Here is a 22,721-nt window from a genome sequence, read left to right on the forward strand (position 1 = left end):
GGGTACAAAGACGAAGTCTTCTTTACAATTTCCTCTTATTGTTTCCTCACTTCACCTCCTACAAGAAACAGACTAACTGGAGAAGGAGCAAGATGATTTCATCTTGCCTAATACTATGTCATTATGACAACATGTTCTTGAACAGGCTCTGCCACATTTTAGCAACAGTAGATATTACAGGGGCCAGGAGGGCTTTGATAGCTTCTAAAGGGAAAAAAAATGGGGACAGCCCCCCATTGAAATTCTTGAGACATGACTCATAAATGCATAAGTGACTTATAATATTGACATTGCCATTTGTGTTTTCCATAACAGAAATCAGTTATGAAAAATAAACTGTTTTTATCCTGCAGAAAGCAGTGGTGCTTAAAGTAGCAGATTCTGAGGAAAGCAAAGTCAAGATTCTCAACACTGAAATAATAAACATATCTCTGTGTATAAATGTACATATTTTGCCATTTACATAACTATATTTTATGTAATATACACCATATATTAATGTTACATAAATATATATTTTGTACAATATATTTATATACAAATATCAATATTTTCCATATTTAATCTTATACATGCAAGGACTAACATTATGCTTTACCTTTATCCTTATGTGGAGGCTTTTTTGTACATCAAAGACCATCATGCAGCTGCACGGGTTCAAATAGGTTCACAAGGCAGCCATGAATAGAGTTAAGGAGCACTGACACTGGTATACAAACATGTACCGATACATATTTTTTCATGTTTCCAGCATTAAACAAAAAATGTTGTGTTAAGACACCTGCTCCCATTTCCTTTCCGCCCGCGCCGACCCAGACCCTGAGCTCCACACCCCGGAGCCTCACAGCTGGTCGTCGGAGCCCAGCCGGGCAGGTGAACACCGCGGGTCCCGCAGTCTGCGCCAAGTGGGCGCCAGAAACCTCCCTGAGCTAGTCGGTGCGCCAAAGGCGTGAACCCCGGGAACAACCCACCACAGGGCGCTAACTCGGCATTCCCACACGACTCTGCTCTTATTCGCGTGGGATGGACAGCAACGGGGTCGCCATCAGTCAACACAGAGAGGATCCAGGCTTGTTAGAGACGACTCACACCTGTCCCAGGGTGCTGGGATGGCCACTCATTTTAAGCTTCTCCACTCTCTCCTACCCGGGGGCAGGACACTAAGCGAGGCTCATCCCTGGCCGCAATCAGTACGGAACCCGCACCCTGTAGTCCCCGGCCGTCTCCAGCGCTGTCCTACCCCCTTAAGCCCCGGTCGCGCCAGGAAGCCACCCGGTTAGCTGCAGGAATCCGCAGCCGCTGAAGTGAGGGCAGCGGCGCGGCTTCAGCGCCGCAGTGCGCAGGCGCAGGCCGCAGGGCGCGCAGGCGCCGCCTAGAAGTGACTTCTCCAAAAAGTGTCTTAGTTCCCGGTCACCTGAGCTCCGGGCGACGCGGCTGCGGGAGCTGCGGGGATACACGCCCTCCGCTGGTCCTGCTTGGCGACCCTGCGCTCTTCCGCCTGTTTGTCCGCCCCGCCACCCAGGACCCTCCGAGGGTCTCTCTGGTCCCTCCTGTCCATTTCTCAGCAGCAGGCCGGACCGGGCCGAGCCGGGCCGCCGGGGCGCGGTCCCTGACCATGGCGTCCCTCTTCAAGAAGAAAACCGTGGATGGTGAGTTCCAGGCCGGGCTCTGCGTCTCCTCGGCCCCGTGTCCTTTCGGGGGCTCCGGGAGGCGATTCTGGTTGCATTTCCCCGGGGGGGCGGGGCTGGATCAAGTAGCCCCACAGGTGACCGCCCTCGCTGCGTCACTTCTCTGCTTCCCCATCTCTGGCGACCCTGCCCACTGCAGCCTCACCTGGGCAGCCTGGTTTCCTGCCGACTCTCCTCCAACCTCGCGTTTTCCTTAGTAGTATCCCGAGTGTTTCCTGGAGCCGGCGGATGTCGCTGGCGCATGAGTGTATTACACTTGGCGATTTAGTGGATTTCTTGTTGGCACTGTCTGCTTGATTTATTTCACCTTCAGTTTGGAGATGTACTACCTGAAGGCTTCCACACCGGAAACCTGTGCGTTTGGGTGGGGGTGGGGATGGAGGTAGGAAGATGGATTCCAGTTACCAGAGGAACTTGGGGCTGCACCGCTTGGCCCAGTTAGAAACACCTCCCTCAGAAGAGCTGTGAATTACGTGGTGCCTGATCCACTCCTGTAGAAAAGTAAAAGGAAACCCCAGGGAAGTGCCTGGAGTTAATTTCCATAATGGATTTCTTTCCCTCTGATTATCTTTTGCTAACTAGAAAGTGAAAGATGTCATATCTGTTATCGGCACACAAGTTTAAATGTTAGTGATACCTGCATGTTTTCAGACGTTCAGCTCAATGTCGTGTTAGAGGGAAAAAGCAAATGCGCCGGAATTGAGTTTTGTGGTGCTCACATGCAGTGCCTGTAGTGTTTATTTACGTAACACTGACTTGATATTTTTCTTCTCTGGTACCAGAAAGATAAATTGATTCAAGTTATTTAAAAATCGTGTTACTCTAGGTTCTAGGTAGTTGCTGGTTCAGGAAAAGAATCGCTTCTTTGTAAGAGTCTGTCTCAGCCACAAAAGGAGCTAGTGGTAGCTAGACTGTGATTGGTACAGACAGGGTGTTCAGTTCAGACCCGGGGGTAACTCCTTCATTCCTTTGTGTGGACTCTTCCAATGCTAGGAGAATTATTTTGGGGAGGATAACAAAGACACGGTGTTTGCCCAGCCACTTTACCTTCCACTTTGGCACATGCCTTTCCACCCTAATGTATCACACAGTCTAATGCAGTTTTGCATAGTCTGTTTGCAAACAAAAAATTTTTTGGTTTCCTGACTTTTTATTAATTGAGCTGCCAACTTAGTATAGGATGTGATGCAGTTCCGTGAAATGGGTTTTGTGAGTGTTTTTCCTGAGAATGCTGTTTAATCTTTGACACTTTGTTTTTTGAGTACCAATGTTGTGATCTGCAGTTCATTTATAGTACTTCCAAAGTACTATAAAATTCTTCCTCCTTTAGTTTTACATAGTGAGATTTTTTTTATTGAGTTTTATCTGTGAGAATTTACTGAACAGGGGAAAAATGATTTCATCTCCTTTACTGTGTTATTATAAACTCAATTTAATCTTTTTTAACATTGAAACTGAACATCCCAGTGGTCATTGCTTAGTATCTGATCAATATTTCCAAAGACATAAATCTTAGTTCTGTGCTTACTGGTGCTTTTGGTAATCTAGTGACTGCTATACATATTGAAGTGTAAAGAACCAGCAAGAGACAAGAGGATGTGCAGTGAGGATGTTCAACTGTATACTCATTTGCAGTTGAGTTAATCCCCCCAAGAAATACTGGTTTTGCTTAATACATTAATCAATGAGGAAAAAGTCCTGAGAATGTTTGCTAGGAACTATGCCACTGAATTGAAGATCTGTGTGTGATGTTTCTGAATGTAAATTTGGCTAGCGTGTACATTACGACCACTAGCCAACCTGCCTGCTTGCTGGTTTCTTAAATTACATTGTCAATTACAATCATAACCACCTCCTAATTATAGATCTGTGTTTTCATTATTTTGATGTAGAGCTTCACTGATGCTTTTACTCCTTGTTTTATTAAAAGGAAGGATTTTTGTTTTGTTTAAAAAGTGACAGCATTCTTCTTAGCAGTAATGAGGCCATATATTATGAAATTTAATGTATTTTTATGCATTTCTCTCAGATCCTTGGACGTGTTGACTATTGATCATAAGATCTTTTACTGTATGCTGATTTTTTTATCTGTTCCAGCTATAATGAAATTCTGATATATGATTACACCAGAAATATGTAACTGCTTGTAGATCTGGCGAATAATAGAATCTTTTTGTCTCTTTGGATTGGCTGGAAGAATTATATACTATATCATTAAAGACTACTGTACATGTAAATTAAAAAGGGAGACAACATTACAGCACTTATTACTATTCACAGTTATGTTTAATTCATTTTTGACACAAAGATGAACAAGTCTCTACAGTATATACTTTATTCCAGAAATTAATGAGAGGTGTATCTCAATACCAGTGAACAGACTCTTGGATTTGAGATTACAATATTGAGTACTGGTTTTCCTTTTACTGACTTTTAGGCTACATACATATATACAGTGTAATGTGTTAATCTACAGTTTCTCCACTCCCACCTCTCACCCCTCACCCACAAACAATGTGGAGTAGCAGTGACACATTTGTTGAAGCTAAGTGTGAACCTGAAAATCAGGATGCCATGAGGAGTTGTCATCAATGCATAACTAAACCGGTCTCTTAAAAAATGAACTGCTTTGGGGCTGGCACTGGGGTGTAGGAAGTTAAGCCTCTGTTTGCATTTTGGCCCATCCCATATGGGCGCTGGTTGGGGGGTTCGCGTCCCAGCTGCCACCACGTCTGATCCAGTTCCCTGCTAATGTGCATAGGAAAGCAGCGGAGGATGGCCCAACTACTTGGGCCCCTGCAGTCACCTGCGAGACCCAGAAGATGCTCCTGGATCTTGGCTTTGGATTGGTCCAGCCCTGGCCGTTGAGGCCATTAGGGGAGTGAGTCAGCAGATGAACGATCTCTTTCTCTTTCTCTCCTTCTTTCTCTGTAGCTCTGGCTTTCAAATAAACAAACAAATCTTAAAAAAATAGTGATGAAGTTCTTTAAAACACTAATTTTTGTCTTTTATAAGTGAAGACAAATTTGAGGCCCTATGCTAAGCTAACACTCTGTTAGACATTTTGCATACAGTATGTTATTTCATTCCCATCGCCTATGAGATAACTACTGTTATTATCCCCATTTTATAGATGAGGAAATTAAGAGACAAAGGACTAAGTAGCTTGTTCAAGATTGTACAGCTCTTAAGTATTTGATACTACTGTTTGAGTGTTATGATTGTTAGTGACTGATCCTAGTGCGCAGTTTGGTTTTCTTGTTAAGTGCATGAAATTCTCAACTTTTGATGTGTATCTTGAAACTGTTACCTTTGATTTTTTTTTTTTTTTTTTTTTTTGGACAGGCAGAGTTAGACAGTGAGAGAATCATACTCCTCTCAGGATTAGGATTCAAACCCCAATTTCTAATGCTGTAAGAACTGGAAATAAATTTCCTGTTCCTGACTGTCCCTGGGCTCCAATTTTTTTTTAAAAGACTTATTTATTTATTTATTTGAAAGGCATTGTTAGAGAGAGCAAAAGAGACAGAGAGACAGAGAGAAAGAGAGAGAGAGAGAATCTTCCATCTTCTGATTCACTCCTCGAATGGCTGCAATGATCAGGATGGCCAGGCTGAAGCCAGGAGCCAGGAGTTTCTCTGGATCTCCCACAGGGGTGCAGGGGTCCAAGGACCTGCCATTCTCTGTTGCTTTCTCAGGTGAATTAACAGGGAACTGGATGGGATGTGGAATTGCCAGGACTTAAACGGACTTAAACTGGCACCCATATGGGGTGCTAGCGCTGCAGGCCATGGCTTAGCCCACTGTGCCACAGCACCAGCACCAACCCCAACATTTTTTAGGAAGCATGGTCCAATCTCTTTTTGTTCTAATTCTGAAACCTCTTGAAAAAGTAGTGATGTGTCCTATTTCTGTTTCTTTGCGTCTTAAATGCCCTCCACTCTGTAGTAGGGTGCGTTCCATCTGATGTGAGATCTTGCTTAGATCAAAAGTGACTTTTAGGGGCAAGCATTTAGCCTAGCATTTATAATATTGGTTAAGATGCCCATGTGCCATACTGGATTGCCTAGATTTGATGCTCAGCTTTGGCTCCTGATTTAAGCTTCCTGCAGTTGGAGACCCTGGGAGGCAGCAATATTGAAACTCTGATACCAACAGAGTCAAGTGGGAACTTGTTAATAATGGATGTATGACTGTCTTTGATCTGGCCCTTGCCAGTATGTACTTTTTCTTACCCTGGAATATTTTTTACTTATGATGCCCTAGTGCCCTAGTGCCTGGAATTCTGTTTTTTTTTTTTTTTTTTTTCCTTTTCTCTTACTTACTTGAATTATCTCAGTTTATTTTCCTGCTCCAGGGAATCTTCTTTGATGGGACTGCAAATTTTGTTAAGTATCTCAACTCCTTGTGTTCCAGTTTTTAGCATGTGTACTTGTCTTACCTAGAATCAATCTGCTTTCTCACTTGTGTTACCTGGAATCAAAATAGAACTTTCCCCCACACTTCCAAAGTTGAATTATGCTTATACTAAGTCTTTTCTACATAGTATGTTCGCAAAGTTTCAGAGTCTTTAGTGGGCTATTAGAGGGATATTAATATCCCTCTTGTCACGAGCATCACTTGTTACGCAGCTCGACAAGGCTAATGTGACATATTGGAGCATGGGGAAGAATCACACTGAATCGTGATAGTCTTTTCAACATAATTTATTATTCAATACCATTCAATACATATATTCAGTTCAGTACCATTCAATATATCAATATGTCCACAGGTGATAACACACATCTAGGAGTAAGACAATCTCTAAAAATATCCAGCAATAGTAATAAGTATAAAGCATAAAAAGCACAATCAATCTAAACACTCATGGCTGAGGGTGTAATATGAATGCTGCATTCTCAAGGTTTGTATCATGGTCACAAAAAAGTCAAAGTTCAAAATCCAGAGTGCAAAGTCTCCGTTACCACACTGGAGAAACGTTTCTCAGAACAGTCACTTACGGACATTGGTCATGGGATATCTGGCGCTCTAGGCAGTAGGCTCGATGATGAAGGGTTGGAGAAGTCACCCATGAGAAGTCTGGTCCAGATCTGATGTCAGCTGCAGCAGTGGTTGGGATGTCCAGGCGAGTTGGATCGAGTGGAGTGGCGAGCAGAGTTTTGGTCAGCGAAGACTCAGGCAGAGTATCAGCAAGATGCGGTGGATCCACACGACCATCACTTGCACTGAGCCATGTCCCTGAGGGGATGAAGAACAGCTGTGAGGCTTGCCTTCTTATTCCCCTCTGGAGTAGGTGGGTGGTATCTAAGAGTAGCCAGATCTTTTCTAGGATGCTGTAGATCCGCTTAGTGCTCAGTTTTCTGCATGTTTTAAAACTCACATTTTTTGTTTCTTTTTGACTCCTACATTGTTGGTGCACCAAAGAAAACTAATGGAATGTGGGATTCAGGATAACAGTATAGTTCTGTTTTTCGGAACAGATATTTCTTGAGGAACATTTTTTCCCTCTGTACTTCTACAACCCAGGCATGACACCAAGGCAGGTCTATGGTACTTTTCTTTCTTTATTTTTTCTTAAAGATTTATTTTATTTATTTGAAAGAGTTACACAGAGAGGTAGAGACAGAGAGGTCTTGATCCGCTGGTTCACTCCCCAGATGGCTGCAATGGCCGGAGCTGCACCGATCCGAAGCCAGGAGCCAGGAGCTTCTTCCAGGTCTCCCATGTAGGTTCAGGGGCTCAAGGAGTTGGGCCATCTTCCACTGCTTTCCCAGGCCATAGCAGAGAGCTGGATCGGAAGAGGAACAGCTGGGACTAGAACCGGCACTTCAGGCCAGGGCTTTAACCCGCTGCGCCACAGCGCTGGCCCCAAGTCTATGATACTTTTCTTCTAGGGTATCTTTTCCTCTCATTTCCTCATTTCTCTAAGGTAAAAATACCCTTTGACTGTTTTCTGAATTGAAGCTGTGATTGATCATGTTGCCAAAGCCTTTGTCTTTGAAGATCAAAGATCTGCTGCCACATTTCATCTCAGAACCTTCCTTGAACTCTTGAAAGCATGTATACTTTAATAATAATACATTTGAATGAACTCCTCTGGGTTTTAGTGACTATTGTGACTGACTGGCAGGAGAAAAAACATCAAAGTGTGTCTTTGCTATTGCTTATGCTGCCATGGATTTGATTCTATTTTCTTGAAGTATTCTGCCTGTTCCTTCCAGACAAGTCCTGCTGAGTTTTCTGAGTTTAACTTCATTCTTTATTTTATTTAATTTATTTATTTTTTAATGCAGAGTTGGAGAAAGAGAGAAAGTGAGAGAGAAGGGGTCTTCCATTTGTTAGTTCACTCCCCAGATGGCTGCAATGACCAGGGCTAGGCCAGGCCGAAGCCAGGAGCCAGGAGCTTTTTCCAGGTTTCCCACAGGAATACAGTGGCCCACACACTTGGGCCATCTTCTTCTGCCTTTCCAGGTGCATTATCAGGAAGCTGGATCAGAAATGGAGCATCAGGGACTTGAACTGGCTCCCATATGGGATGCCAGCGTTGCAGGTAGTAGCTTTACTCAGTATGCCACAACACTGGCCCCAACCTCTTTCTTAAATTGAGGGACGCTCTTGGCTGTATGTAAAGCTGTTGACATGATCTATTGTCCTTTCTTCTTCCCATAGCTCGCGCTCTCTCTCTCTCTATATATATATCTTTACCATGTATTAAAACTGGTTAATTAAAATGATAATATTTTTCTCTGTGTTTCTGATACACCATTTTCAAAACCTGAGAAATAATTTTTTTTTTTTTTTTGGACAGGCAGAGTGGACAGTGAGAGAGAGAGACAAAGAGAAAGGTCTTCCTTTTTGCCATTGGTTCACCCTCCCGGTCGGGGCGCCGGATTCTGTCCCAGTTGCCCCTCTTCCAGGCCAGCTCTCTGCTGTGGCCTGGGAGAGCAGTGGAGGATGGCCCAAGTGCTTGGGCCCTGCACCCGCATGGGAGACCAGGAGAAGCACCTGGCTCCTGGCTTCGGAACTAAATTTTTTTTTAAAGATTTTTATTTATTTGAGAGGTAGAGTTACAGACAGTGAGAAGGAGAGACAGAGAAAGGTGTTCCTTCTGTTGGTTCACTCCCCAAAAGGCTGCAACAGCCGGAGGTGCGCTGATCTGAAGCCAGGAACCAGGCACTTCTTCCTGGTCTCCCATGAGGGTGCAGGGGCCCAAGGATTTGGGCCATCTTCTACCGCTTTCCCAGACCTCAGCAGAGAGCTGGATTGGAAGAGGAGTAGCCGGGACTAGAACCCCGTGCCCATATGGGATGCCGGTGCCGCAGGTGGAGGGTTAACCTACTGCGCCATGGCGCTGGACCTGAGAAATAAATTTTATTTGCCTGTCATATTCCGATTATTTTTTCCCACTGTCATTTTCATTCCTTCCCTCAAGTAAATCTGGTTCCTAGAACTGGTGATGTCTGGGTACTGAGCTTTAAGTGTTTTTTTCTTACACTGTACCTTTGAATTTGCAGCATTTTTGAACAAATTTTTCTCTCATCAGTGTAAGAAGATGGTACTTACCATATAGCCAAACTCACTGTCTACACGTAACAGAGTATGTACATGATACATTGGATGCTGTCTATTGGTCTTGTTGAATCTTACTGGGTGATGTGATCTATGCCAATAATCAGCAGTAAGCCTGTACAGCTGTGCAAACTTGAGACAGGCCCTGTGCTTTCCCCCCAGAAAAGACAAGTAGTGCTCCTCAAAGATTAACAAATTTCCATATTTATGGTTAATAATTACTTTTTGCTTTTTTCCCTGGAAGTTGCAGAGAGGACAATCATAATTCAAGTTGGGTTTTGGTTTCAAATTCCAGTAGAAAAATGTAGTGAGCTATGTTGAACCATATGGGGTACTGTGTTGTCAGCTTTTCATTACTACAACAAAATAACTGAGAAAAGCTAGCTGTAAAAGCAAGAAAAGTTTATGCAACTCAAAGTTTTGGAAGCTGAAAGGCCAAAGGAGATGATGCAGGCTCTGGTGAAGGCCCTGGGATGGTGGTGGAGCGTGTACAGAGGATGCCATGGTGAGCTGAGAAGCAGAGTGGGTTGGGCTACACTCAGAATTTTATGACAACCATGTTGTGAAAACTCAGAAGTCACACAAGATCTACCACAAGAACTACCCACACAAGAGCTACCTTTCAAGGTCATGCTAACAATGATCTGTGGACCTCCCATTGAACCCCACCTCCTGAAGCTTTTACTACCTCCCAGTGGTGCCACCTGAGGTCCAGATATTTAACATATGGGCCTTTGGGGCACATTTAACATCCAGACTATTACAGAGACCCTTTTTGTTTCATTTTTATTTTTTTGACTTTTTTCCTTTTTTAAAATAAATGTATTTATTTATTTGAACCTCAGCATTACAAAGAGGAAGAGACAGACCAGCGCCGCGGCTCACTAGGCTAATCCTCCGCCTTGGGGCGCCGGCACACCGGGTTCTAGTCCCGACCGGGGCGCCGGATTCTGTCCCGGTTGCCCCTCTTCCAGGCCAGCTCTCTGCTGTGGCCAGGGAGTGCAGTGGAGGATGGCCCAAATACTTGGACCCTGCACCCCATGGGAGACCAGGAGAAGCACCTGGCTCCTGCCATCGGATCGGCATAGTGCGCCGGCTGCAGCGCGCCGGTTGCGGCGGCCATTGGAGGGTGAATCAACGGCAAAAGGAAGACCTTTCTCTCTGTCTCTCTCTCTCTCACTGTCCACTCTGCCTGTCAAAAAAAATAAATAAATAAAAAATAAGAAGGAAGCAGAGGATAGGCAGGAGCCACATGCTGTGTTTCTTCTAGATGTCAGCAGTACCCCATATGCATTTATCATTGTCTTGACTCAGATTGAAAATAAGAGAGCAAAAAAATTTAAGGAAAAAAGCTAGTGCTGTATGTTTCCATTTGTAGAAAATATCCATTTTATTGTTGTTCACATTTTACAATTGTTAAATTATCAACCATCTTTATTGATAAGCAATAGACTTATTATACATTTAAGGAGTATCTTAAAGATGCCTATTAGACAAATCCTTTTGCATTTCTCTCTCTTTCTCTATGTGTATATGTAACTCGTAAGTTACTACTAGGTAGGATATGTTGGGATAGCATTTATCACTGAAATAAGGTGAGAAGACAAGCAGGCAAATAAATAAATATATGTAGTCTGTACTCTTAAGGAGTTTATGATCTTGGGACAGAATCAGTCCTACTAAAAAAAAAATCTGATGAAAAATAAATTTGGTTGAAAAAACATTAAAAGTGTTTCAGAACCATTCTCATTTATTCTTTTTTACTTATCTGGAAGACTAACTCATGAAATTTGATTTAAAGGAATTCTTAAAGACAAATTAAAGAGTCTTTTTTATTTTATAGGATATTCCTATTTGTCTTATGTGAAAAGATCTTTTACTATCTTTTTCTACTTATGATAATATGTTTTAAAGTGTTATGATTATGTTTTAGTGCATAAGATTAGCCACTCTGAGTTTATAGCTTAGAACTGTTTAAATATTAATAGGTCTATTAACAACTATGAGGCTATGGAATATGCAGCAGTTAATTTTCTTTATTTTTCCTTTTATGATATACAATGACAGGCTACACATAATGATATAAAAATTTAAAAAGTGAAACCAAGCTAATTTTGTTAAGTTACATGTTTTTGTTTTAAGCCATATGTCATAATTTTTGTTTTGCAACAAAGATGGCTGTATGCTGTCTCAACTCAGATTCTTGGACACCAGTTGGCTATCTGAAAATTCAGTTTAATTCTAACACTAATTTTCTGGGGTTAGAGCAGATGGTACAGGTGAAGAATTGAGTCCCACAGGACTGCCCCCATTTCAGATGCCACTCCCAAGTGCCAGATTGCCACTTGTACTTCTGACTCATCGGGTGTTACTACAACTCTTTCTTCAGAGTTAATAATTTTCTGGAACAACTCTCAGAACTCAGGAAAATACTTTATATACTATTACTGGTTCCTTTTAAAGGATGTGGTTCAGGAGCAGCCAAATGGAAAAGATGCATAGAGCAGTGGGAGTGTTGTGGGAGGGGAACAGCGTTCCCACACTCTCTGACTGTGCTACCTTCTCAGCACATCTGTCTGTTCACCCGTTAGGAAACTCTCAGTATCTCTTTGCTAAGAAGCTTGTAACCCATTGTTCAGCACCCGTATTCCTGTGAGGTCTGGAGATAGAGTATGGCATGAAGTCCCACCTTCTAATGAGGTATTTGGTTCTTTTGTTGGCTAGCTTCATCCTGAAGCTTTCAACACTCCCCCCTTCCCCAATTCACCTTATTCACATATAACTTTTTTTTTAAAGATTTATTTATTTATTTGCGAGGCAGAGAGAGAGAAAGAGAGAGAGAGAGAGAGAGAGGTCTTCCATCCGCTGGTTCACCCCCCAGATGGCCGCAAAGGCCGGAGCTGTGCCAATCCAAAGCCAGGAGCCTCCAGGTCTCCCACACAGGTGCAGGGGCCCAAAAACTTGGGCCATCTACTGCTCTCCCAGGCCATAGCAGAGAGCTGGATTGGAAGTGGGGCAGCCGGGTCTCGAACCGGTTCCTATATGGGATGCTGGAGCTTTAGGCCAGGGCATTAACCCGCTGTGCCACAGCGCCAGCCCCTTAACTTGTTATAAATAACAAAACACATTCCTATTATTCAGGAAATTGGAAACCTTTTAGTCCCTTTGTGCCAGGAATCCAGGGCAAAGACCAAATTTATATTTTTAATTATACTACCCTAGTCATGGAAAAATATGTGTAATAATAGAATTTGGGTTATTACCAATTGCTTTGCATTTCTTTTAATTATCTGGAAAAAATTTAACTTATTGCTATGTATATGTATTCACAGGTTTTTTTTTTTTTTCTTCTAAAATGCATGTTGAAATTTGATCATTTTTGTGTTTGGAAGATGGGACCTTTCAGAGCTGATTAGATCTGTAAAAGGGATTGATGCCTTTATCTCATAAATGAATTCAAGGAGTAAGTTCTTATTTCTGAGGAACTGAAGCAAGAGAGCAAGTGGGTTTAGAGTGAGGCTGTCCCTTGTGTTTTCCCTCTTTTGGAGACATCTGCTTACCCTTCCACTTCTCACTATGAGTTGAAGCAGCACCTGGGCCTCACCAGAAGCTAAGCAGGTGCTGGCACCATGCTGTTGTGTTTCTCAGCTTCCAGAACTATGAGCTAAATAAAAAACTTTCCTCTATTTCTTGCCTCGGTGTCAGGCATTGAGTTAGACTAACAGAAAGCAGGTGAAGACATTTATAAAGTGGCTTCTTTGAGCTGAAGCTGTAGACAACCATTATCACTAGCTGATACTGCCATTTTATACAAGTTGAATTTAGGGGACTTCTTAGTACTCAAAGGCATTATACTCCAGTTGTGCATTTGTAATTCATAATTTTAAATTTAGAGTCATTTTCTGTGATAGTAGTGGGTAGGTATTTTCATACCAACTCATTTTTCTTTGGCAAGATGGTGAGCAAATCTAAAAGAAGAAAATAGAGGGTTTTTTTGTTTGTTTTTTTGTTTTTTAGTTTTGAGGGTGAAGACACTGATGATTGCTTTTTAGGATAGGAGAAATGAGAGCCTTCTTTGTTTGAGACCTGTCTATAGATGTATAGGTGTTCTGTGATAAAAGATGAATTATTTGCTCCCAAATTTCTGATGATGCACCTCTGACCTCTAATTTGACTACATATTTAAACTGGGCATAATCAAGTTAAATGAATTCAAAAGAATGGAGCCCTGATCGAATTATAAGTAGAGCAGGAGACAGAAAGAAAGGGTACACATCTGAAAACATAGTAGACAAGGTGGTTATTTGCGAGCCAAAGAGAGAAGCCTCCAAAGAAACCAAACCTGCAGGTGGCACCTTGATTGTGAACTTCTGGCCTTTAGACCTGTGAGAGAATTAATTTCTATTGTTTTAGCACCCAGTTTGTGATATCTTGTTGTGGCAGCCCTAGAAAACTAATGCATAACATTGTTTTACAATAGAATCCCAACCTGCGCCATGGAACACTAGTATCTAAGAAATGTTAATAGATGCTGCTTAGAAAGGATTCTTCACTTAATAAATTTGGGAAATAATCTGTAATATATTCCACCTCTAAGGGTTGACAAAACATTGATTAATAAAACATTTTCTTTGTCTTGAGGCAAAGACTTTTTACCCCCAATTTAGACATTTCCCAAATATATTTGTGTACAGAATATCTACTCCCTGTCTTTTATTTTTTTATTTTATTTTTTAAAGATTTATTTATTTTATTTGAAAGGCAGAATTATAGAGAGGCAGAGAGATGTCTTCCATCCGCTGGTTCACTCCCAGATGGCCAGAGCTACGCCTATCCAAAGCCAGGAGCCAGGAGCTTCTTCCAGGTCTCCCATACAGGTGCAGGGGCACAGGGACTTGGGCCATCTTCCACTGCTTTCCCAGACATCAGAAGTTGAACAGCCGGGACTGGAACTGGCACCCATATGGGATGTAGGTACTGCAGGCAGTGGCTTTACCTGATATGCCACAGTGCTGGCTACCTCTCTGTCTTTTAAATGAAATATGTCTTCTATCCAGTATTACCACTTTGAAAGAAATGTATTAGGAAAGAAAGTCCCTACTTTCTTCATTTGCATATAGAAGTGCCATGGTACCCTGTCCTATATTTAAACAACCTGTAGGATATGTCCCTGTAAGTCCTGAGCACTAAGTGGCCAATAATATAGCCTAATTGAGAAACAAAGTAAGCAAAGGAAGGAAAATTGGTGTCGTACATGTATGCTATGGGAGCTTTGGTATCTTATTGTAACTTTTGTTTAGAAATTCCTTGTAGTTTATTAGTATTTTTTTTACAGTATAATTATAGCAACTGTTGATCCATTTATAACTCTTCTAACTATGTAGTATTAACAATTATCCTAAAAAGGATAATGGGCACTTGCTCCAATGTTATGTGGTGAACATTATGTAATATTATCTCAAAGGGAACAGTGCAGTGGCACTCAGTACATTCATAGTGGCAGATAACCACTGCCTATATCTAGTTCCAAAACATTTTCATTACTTCAAAATGAAACCTAAAACCAATTAAGCAGTGACTCACATTCTCCTCTCTCTATCAACTGGCAACTACCTTACCACCAATCTGCTTTCCATTTATATCACCTATTCTGAATATTTCATTTAAGTAAAATCATAAATTGTGACATTAGAATCTTGCTTTTATTCACTTTACATAATGTTTTTGAGATTTATCTGTTGTAATGTCAATTGGTTTTTTTTTTTTTTTTTTTTTTTTTTGGACAGGCAGAGTGGACAGTGAGAGAGAGAGAGACAGAGAGAAAGGTCTTCCTTTTGCCGTTGGTTCACCCTCCAATGGCTGCCGCTGCTGGTGCATCGCGCTGATCCAAAGCCAGGAGCCAGGTGCTTCTCCTGGTCTCCCATGCGGGTACAGGGCCCAAGCACTTGGGCCATCCTCCACTGCACTCCCTGGCCACAGCAGAGAGCTGGCCTGGAAGAGGGGCAACTGGGACAGAATCTGGCACCACGACCAGGACTAGAACCCGGTGTGCCGGCGCAGCAAGGTGGAGGATTAGCCTATCGAGCCAAGGCGCCAGCCTGTAATGTCAGTTGTTTTGATAGCTGAATAATATTTCATTTCAAGTATAGACCACAATTTGTTTATATGTTCATCTGTTCATGGTGCTTTAGATCAGCTAATGTAAATAATGTTATGAACATTCATAAAGAAGTATTTGTGCGTGAGTGCCTACTTCAGCTCTTGAGGATAAATATCTGTAAGTGGAATCGCGTCCAATGGTAGTTTTGTGTTTAACTGGTTGAGGAATCAGCAATTTATTATCCATGGTGGCCGAACCATTTTACATTTTTTTTCTTTCTTTTTAAAGATTTATTTAGGGGCCGGCACTGTGGCATAATGGGTAAAGCTGCCACCTGCAGTGCAGGCATCCCACCTGGCTCTGGTTCAAGTCCTGGCTGCTCCAGTTCTGATCCAGCTCTCTGCCATGGCCTAGGAAAGCAGTGGAAGATGGCCCAAGAGCTTGGATCCCTGTATCCGTGTGGGAGACCCGGAGGACGCTCCTGGCTCCTGGCTTCTGGCTTTGGGTTGGCCAAGCTGCAGCCATTGTGGCCATTTGGGGAGTGAAACAGCAGACGGAAGACCTCTCTCTCCCTCTCTTCCTCTGCCTCTTTGTCACTCTGCTTTTCAAATAAAGATTTATTTGAGAGGCAGAGTGATAGAGAGAGAGAGGGAGACAGAGAGAGAGAGATTTCCATCCACTGATTCATTCCCCAAATGGCTACTACAGCTGAGGTTGGGACATGCTAAAGCTAGGAACCTAAAACTCCATCCAGGTGGCAGAGACCCAAGTACTTGGGCCATCATGTGTTGTTTTTCCAGGAAGCTGGGTTGAAAGTGGAGTAGCCAGGAGTTGACCTGTGCTTATATGGAATGTTGGCTTTACAGGTGAAGCACCTTAAGCCACTATGCCACAGTGGTAGCCTTGATGCCATTTTACATTCTGATAGCAATGTACAAGGGTTTCAGTCTGCATCTTCATCAATACTTGTTCCTTTCTAATTATTTAAAATTACAGGCATTCTAATGGATATGAAGTTGTAGATTATTTCCCTAATGACCAATGATGTTGAGCATCGTTTTCATGTTTTTATTGGGCATCTTATGTTTCTTTGGAGACTTGTCTAATCAAGCTCTTTGACATTTTTGAAATGGGGTAGTTTGTCTTTTGTTCTTGATTTATAAGAATTCTTTATATTTGTGAATACCAGAGTCATCAGATATGTAATTTGCAGCATTTTATCCGATTCTGTAGATTGTCTCACTTGATAATGTCCAATTAAAAATTAATGTTTCTAATTTCCATGAATTCCAATTTATGTTTTTTCTCTTTTGTTGATTATATTTTTAGTGTCATGTCTAAGAATTCATTACTAAATCCTAGGTCATGAAAATTTACTCCTGTGTATTCTACTTTAGAAGTTTATTTATTTATTTTAAAAGATTTATTTATTTATTTGAAAGCCAGAGTTACACAGAGAGAGAGGAGGAGGAGAAGAGAGAGAGAGGGAGAGAGGGAGGAAGAGGTCTTCCATCTGCTGGTTCATTCCGCAGTTGGCCGCAATGACCAGAGATGCTCAGATCTGAAGCCAGGAGCCAGGAACCAGGAGCTTCTTCTGGGTCTCCCATGTGGGTGCAGGGGCCCAAACACTTGGGCCATCTTCTACTGTTTTCCCAGGCCATAGCAGAGAGCTGGATTGGAAGTGGAGCAGTTAGGACTTGAACTGGAATCCATATGGAATGCCATAGCAGCTTTACCTGCTATGCCACAGCGCTGGTCCCACGTTAGAAGTTTATCAGGAGGGCCAGCACTGTGGTGTAGCAGGTGAAGCTGCCGCTTGCAGTGCTGCCATCCCATTTGGGTGCTGGTTTGATTCCTGGCTGCTTCACTTCTGATCCAGCTCCCTCGTAATGTGTCTGGGAAAGCAGCAGATGGCCCAAGTGGTTGGGCCCCTGCATCCACAAGGGAAACCCAGATGTAGCTCCTGGCTTCTGACTTCTGCCTGGCCCTGCCCTGGCCTTTGTGACCATTTGGGCAGTGAACCAGTGGATGGAAGGTCTCTTTCTCTCTACCTCTGTCTTTTCTGTCTCTGCCTTTAAAATAAATAAATAAATCTTTAAAAGAATAAAAAATAAAAGTCATTTAACAATGACAGGTTTCCCTTACTTTAAAAAAGAGGGAGGGGGAAGCTTACTGGAGCTAGCCTTCTGGTATAGCAGGTTAAGTGACTTCCTGCAATGCTGGCATCTCTTCTGAGCTCAAGTTCAAGTTCCAGCTCCTGTACTTCAGATTCAGTTTCTGATCTAGCTTTCTGCTAATGGCCTGGGAAAAGCAGCCGAAGATGGCCCAAGTGCTTGGTTCTCTGTACCCACATGGGAGACCCTGATGAAGCTACTCTCTCTAAATCTTCTTTAACTCTGCCTTTCAAAAATAAATAAAATAAATCATTTTAAAAAATTGTGATTTTAGCTCTTATATTTGAGATATTGCTTTTTCTTTGAGCTAATTTTTCTATTCTCTGGGAGGTAGGGTTCCAATTTTTATTGCTTTTCATGTGGCTATCCAGTTGTCACAGGATCATTTGATGAAGATACTGTCATTTCTGTTGTTTTTAATATACTTCATTATTTAAAAAAAATTTAGTACAGTGGTGAATGTTACTGATTCAGAAGGCAGAGTGCTTAGATCCAAATTTGGGTACTGCTTGCCACCAGTGTGACCTAGAGCAAGTTTTTTAGCCTTGCTAACACTCAATCTTCTTGTGTATAAAATAGTAGAAAAATCAACTCCATAGCATTATTCTGAGCATTAAATTATTTAATATATGTAAAGCACTGAGAAAAGTCTCTGACAGTAAAAGATCAGTATTGGTACTGATTAACATTAATATCTGTGAACTTTTGATGAAATCACTGTTTAGTAAAACTGACCTGAATTATAGACTATCAGACTTAGGGTACTACTTCAGTTCTTCAAAAGATAATACTACAGAAACCTGATGAGTTGAGATAAATTAGAAAAAACGTAAAATTGAATGGAGACTTAGGGGACATTGCAGATGTTAATTACTCATTAAAAACCATCCTTTATGAATAAAATGTCTTAGGTGTTTTTATTAACTTTTCCAAGATGTGATATGTATAATTGCATAATAATCAAATGGTGAAAGGGATTCAGACCCAGATCTGCCTCATTGAAAGGTTTATACTTTTACTTACTGTGAATAAAAAAAAAGATTTAATAAATATATGACCCATCTGAGAGAGAGAGGGAGATGTGCCATATAAAACATTATTTATTATTACTAATTAATTGATTATACTAATCAATTCTCTAAGGAATGTTTTATTATTTTTGGTTAAACCTTAGACTATAGCATGTTTACATTTATCTTCTACAAGTTTTAATGTTTAACACTTTTTTAGTGAGTTAAATTGAGAGAGAAAAGTTTAACATCTGCTAAGTCAGTGTTTCTTGTTTTTGAAATTGTGAGCTTTGAGTCTAATATTTTAAAGCATATTTAAAATTTTACAACTCATAAATTTCGGTTTCTTTTGTGGTTCTCTTAGATGTAATAAAGGAGCAGAATCGAGAATTACGAGGTACACAGAGAGCTATAATCAGAGATCGAGCAGCTTTAGAGAAACAAGAAAAACAGCTGGTAAGTAGAACATTAAATTTCAGTTTAACTTTTCAAACAAATTTGGAAATTAGTGTTGGAATAATTAGCTAACTAGCAAAAAGGCACATAGCAGGTGGTAAGTAATTTACTTGACTAAAACATGGCATTTAATGCCTTCCTGTGTTTTCTGCTTACCTTTGTTTATAGTGTCATTCTGCTGACTTTTATTGAGATTCTTTGTGTGTATTCTACTGATTATGGAACCAAATTATTCTTCAGCTGTGTACATCATAAATGCCTACAAAGAAATATTGTATAAAACAAAACCGTTGTCTTCTTAGTTAACAGAAAAGCTAAAATAGTCATGGGAAACAGAGAGGGTTGCAAAAAATAATTACATTAACTCTTTAGGTGTCTTGCTTCATATTTAAAGATAGTGTCTGTGACAGCAAATATGCTTTTTTATTTTATTAGCCTGTCTTTAAATATTCTTTATGCTATGTTTTTAGATGTATGTTGTCTCAAATCTTAAAAAGCTTTGGTGAGGCATAATTGGCAAGCAACAGACTACCTAATTCAAGTGTGTGATTTGATATGTTTTGGCATACATGTTAAATCATGAAACCATTACCACAGTCAAATGAGTGTTTCCATCATCCCCAAAGATATCCTTATGCCCTTTGGGATGCCTTCTACCCACCCCTTCTTGTCTACCTTCTGCCCAGTGAGGCAAATACTGATGTCTCTGTAGGTTAGTTTATATTTGTAGAATATTGAGTGGAGTTGTATCATATGAACTTTTAAAAACATGATTTCTTTTCCTTAGTGTAATTGTTTTTAGGTTAATCAACATTTTTATATGCATCAATATTAATTTTTATTGGTAAGTGTTATTCCATTGTGTGGATGTTTCACAGTTTGTCCATTTTCTAAGCAATGGGCACTTGGGTTGTTTCAGATCTTTTTTATTTTAAACAATACTATTATAAACATTTCAATAAAGTTGTTCTGTGAGCATACATTTTTATTTTTCTTGGGTATATTTCTAAGAGTGAGATTGCTGGATCATGGGGTAAATGTGTGTTTAACTATATGAGAAAGTGCTGAACAACTTCCAAAGTGGCTCTAATGTTTCCCCCTCGCACCAGCAGCACTGGTTCTACATATTGACAGTCTTTAATTTTAGCTATTCCAGTGGGTTTATGGTAGATGGTTGTTTTAAACCATGTATCCCCATCACTAGTGATACTGAGCACATTTTCAATTAATTGTTTGCAGTTTGCATATCTTCTCTGCTAAAGCATCTTTTCAAATATTTTACTTATTTTTTCCACCAACTTATTCAGTTGTAATGGTTTCTTATATACTCTAAATATTAATGCTTTCTTAAGTTTATGTTTTTCACAAATATTATCTCCAAATTCCTTGTCTTGTCTTTCATTTTCTTAAGTGTCTTTTGAGGAACAAAAGGTTTTTCTTTGTTTTTATGATACAATATAGTATTCTTTTCTTCTGTAAAGAAATCTGTCTAATCTGAAGTGACTAGTGCTTTCTCTTATTTTTTTTTGCCCCTTAGAAGTATTAAAGTTTTAGTTCTTACTTGTAAAACTAAACCACATTGAATTAAGTTTCAGTATGGTGTAAGTTAAGAAGTTAGAAGTTCACTTTTTACATAAGGAAATTTAGTAGTGCCAACAAAATTTGTTGCTCACACCTTTCCCTTGTTGTCTTTGAGAAAAGTCAGTTTTTTCATTCTGGACTATGTGTGTGTGTGTGTGTGTGTGTGTTTTTTTCTTTGACAGGCAGAGTTAGACAGTGAGAAAGAGAGACAGAGAGAAAGGTATTCCTTCCGTTGTTTCACCCCCAAACTGGCCTCTACAGCCAACGTGCTGCACCGAGCCAAAGCCAGGAGCCAGGTGCTTCCTCCTGGTCTCCCATGCGGGTGCAGGGCCCAAGCACTTGGGCCATCCTCCACTGCCCTCCCGAGCCACTGAAGAGAGCTGGACTGGAAGAGTGGCAACTGGAACAGAATCCGGCGTCCCAACCGGGACTAGAACCCGGAGTGCTGGTGCCACAGGCAGAGGATTAGCCTAGTGAGCCGTGGCGCTGGCCGACTATGTGCTCTTCCACTGACTTGTTTGTTCTTAAGCCAACATCAAGCTGTTTATTATAGTTTTAAAGTAAGTCTTCAAGTTAGGTAATATTAATGCTTTGACTTTGTACTACCTTTTTCATAATTAGCTTGGCTATAGATGTTTTCTGTTCCCTTTGAATAAATTGTCAGTTTCTAATAAAAAGGTCAGGTTCTAATTGGGAGATTAGTATTATGTCTTCAAATCCATAAACACTTTCTATCTCTCCGTTTATTTAGATTGTCTTTAGTTTTTCTCAGCAGTTCTTTGTACTTATAACTACACAGGTCTTACACTTCTTTTATCAGATTCATTCCTACACATTTTATATTTTTTGATGATAAATGGTATTTTAAGAGTGATTTTGATTTTTTTTGCGCTTGTATAGAGAGGTATTACTTTTTTGTATTTTCATCTTTAATTTTGTAACCTTCCTGAACTCATTTATTCCTGTAGCTTTTTTTGTGGATTCTGTGAGATTTCTACATAGATGATCATGTCATCATGAGTAAATAAATCTTAGTATCTTCCTTTCCAATCTTGAAAAATTTCTTTGGGATACACATTTTGGTGTAGTGGGTTAAACCCATTCTTGGTATGCTTGCGTGCCATGTAGAGTGCTGATTTGAGACCTGACTACTCCTCTTCCGATCCAGCTTTTTGCTGACGAGCTTGGGGAGGCAGCAGATGATGGCCCCAGTACTTGGGTCCCTGCCACCCTCACGGGAGATCTGTGTGGAGTTCTAGGCTCCTGGCTTCAGCGTGGCCCAGACCTGGCTGCTGTGGACACTTGAGGAGTTAATCAACATTATGAAACATCTCTCTGTCTGTTTCTCTTCTTCTCTCTCTCACTGTGTCTTTCAAATAAATGAGTCTATCTTTAAGAAAAATTTATTTTTCTTACTTTTTTTACATTGCCTAGAAATTCCTGAACAATATTGACTAGAAGTGATGATAGCAAATACCTATCATTTACTGACCTTAAGGAGAAAATGTTCAGTTTTTAGTTTTTTGTACTAGTTTTCCTTTCCTAACTTCCAGCTTTCTTATTTATTTAGTTCCCTTCCTTTGCTTTCTTTGTATCTCATTTGAACATTGTTACTAGGTGCATACACACACATTGAGGATTGTCCTGATTTCATTATATAGTGATTCCTTTATTGTTGTGAAATGTCCTTTTTTATTTCTGATAATATTTCTTATTCTCAAGTTCATTTGACTTTATATTAATATAGCCACTCCAGATTTGCAGCTTTTGGTTAACATTTATATAATAATACTTTCCATTCTTTTACCTAGCTTTGTTTATAATACTGAAAGTCGATTTGTTGAGGTAGTACATAACCGGGCATTCTTTCATATCTGATCTGAAAGTTTGCTTTTAATGGAGTTAGAAGATGAACCATTTCATTTGATGTAATTATCTATATTAGCTTTAAATCTTCTACCTTTTTTTGCCTTGTACTACCAACTCTTTGTTTCTTTTTTCACTACTTACTTTTGAATGAATTTTTATTTTAACTTTCTTCTGGATTTTATAGGAGTACTGTCTTTTAGACTTGGTTTATATTGGGCATAAAGATAGTAGTTTTCTCCGAAATATAATAAATTGTCTTCTCAAATTACTC

At 40.5% G+C, this 22,721-nt stretch overlaps 1 protein-coding gene across 1 annotated transcript in view; it reads left to right on the forward strand.

The window, feature by feature from the left end:
• Nucleotides 1-1,416: 1,416 nt before the first annotated feature.
• CHMP2B (charged multivesicular body protein 2B) overlaps nt 1,417-22,721 on the forward strand; it is a 32,858-nt gene continuing 11,553 nt past the window's right edge. Inside the window, exons 1-2 of the mRNA XM_008267100.5 lie at nt 1,417-1,649; nt 18,909-19,000. Coding sequence (XP_008265322.1) covers nt 1,616-1,649; nt 18,909-19,000 — 126 coding nt within the window. The 5' untranslated portion in view covers nt 1,417-1,615. The remainder of the gene's footprint in view (nt 1,650-18,908; nt 19,001-22,721) is intronic.

Source organism: Oryctolagus cuniculus, chromosome 4 (assembly GCF_051225735.1).
Source record: "Oryctolagus cuniculus isolate XC-2025 breed Fujian yellow rabbit chromosome 4, ASM5122573v1, whole genome shotgun sequence".
In the NCBI taxonomy this organism is placed as follows: domain Eukaryota; kingdom Metazoa; phylum Chordata; class Mammalia; order Lagomorpha; family Leporidae; genus Oryctolagus; species Oryctolagus cuniculus.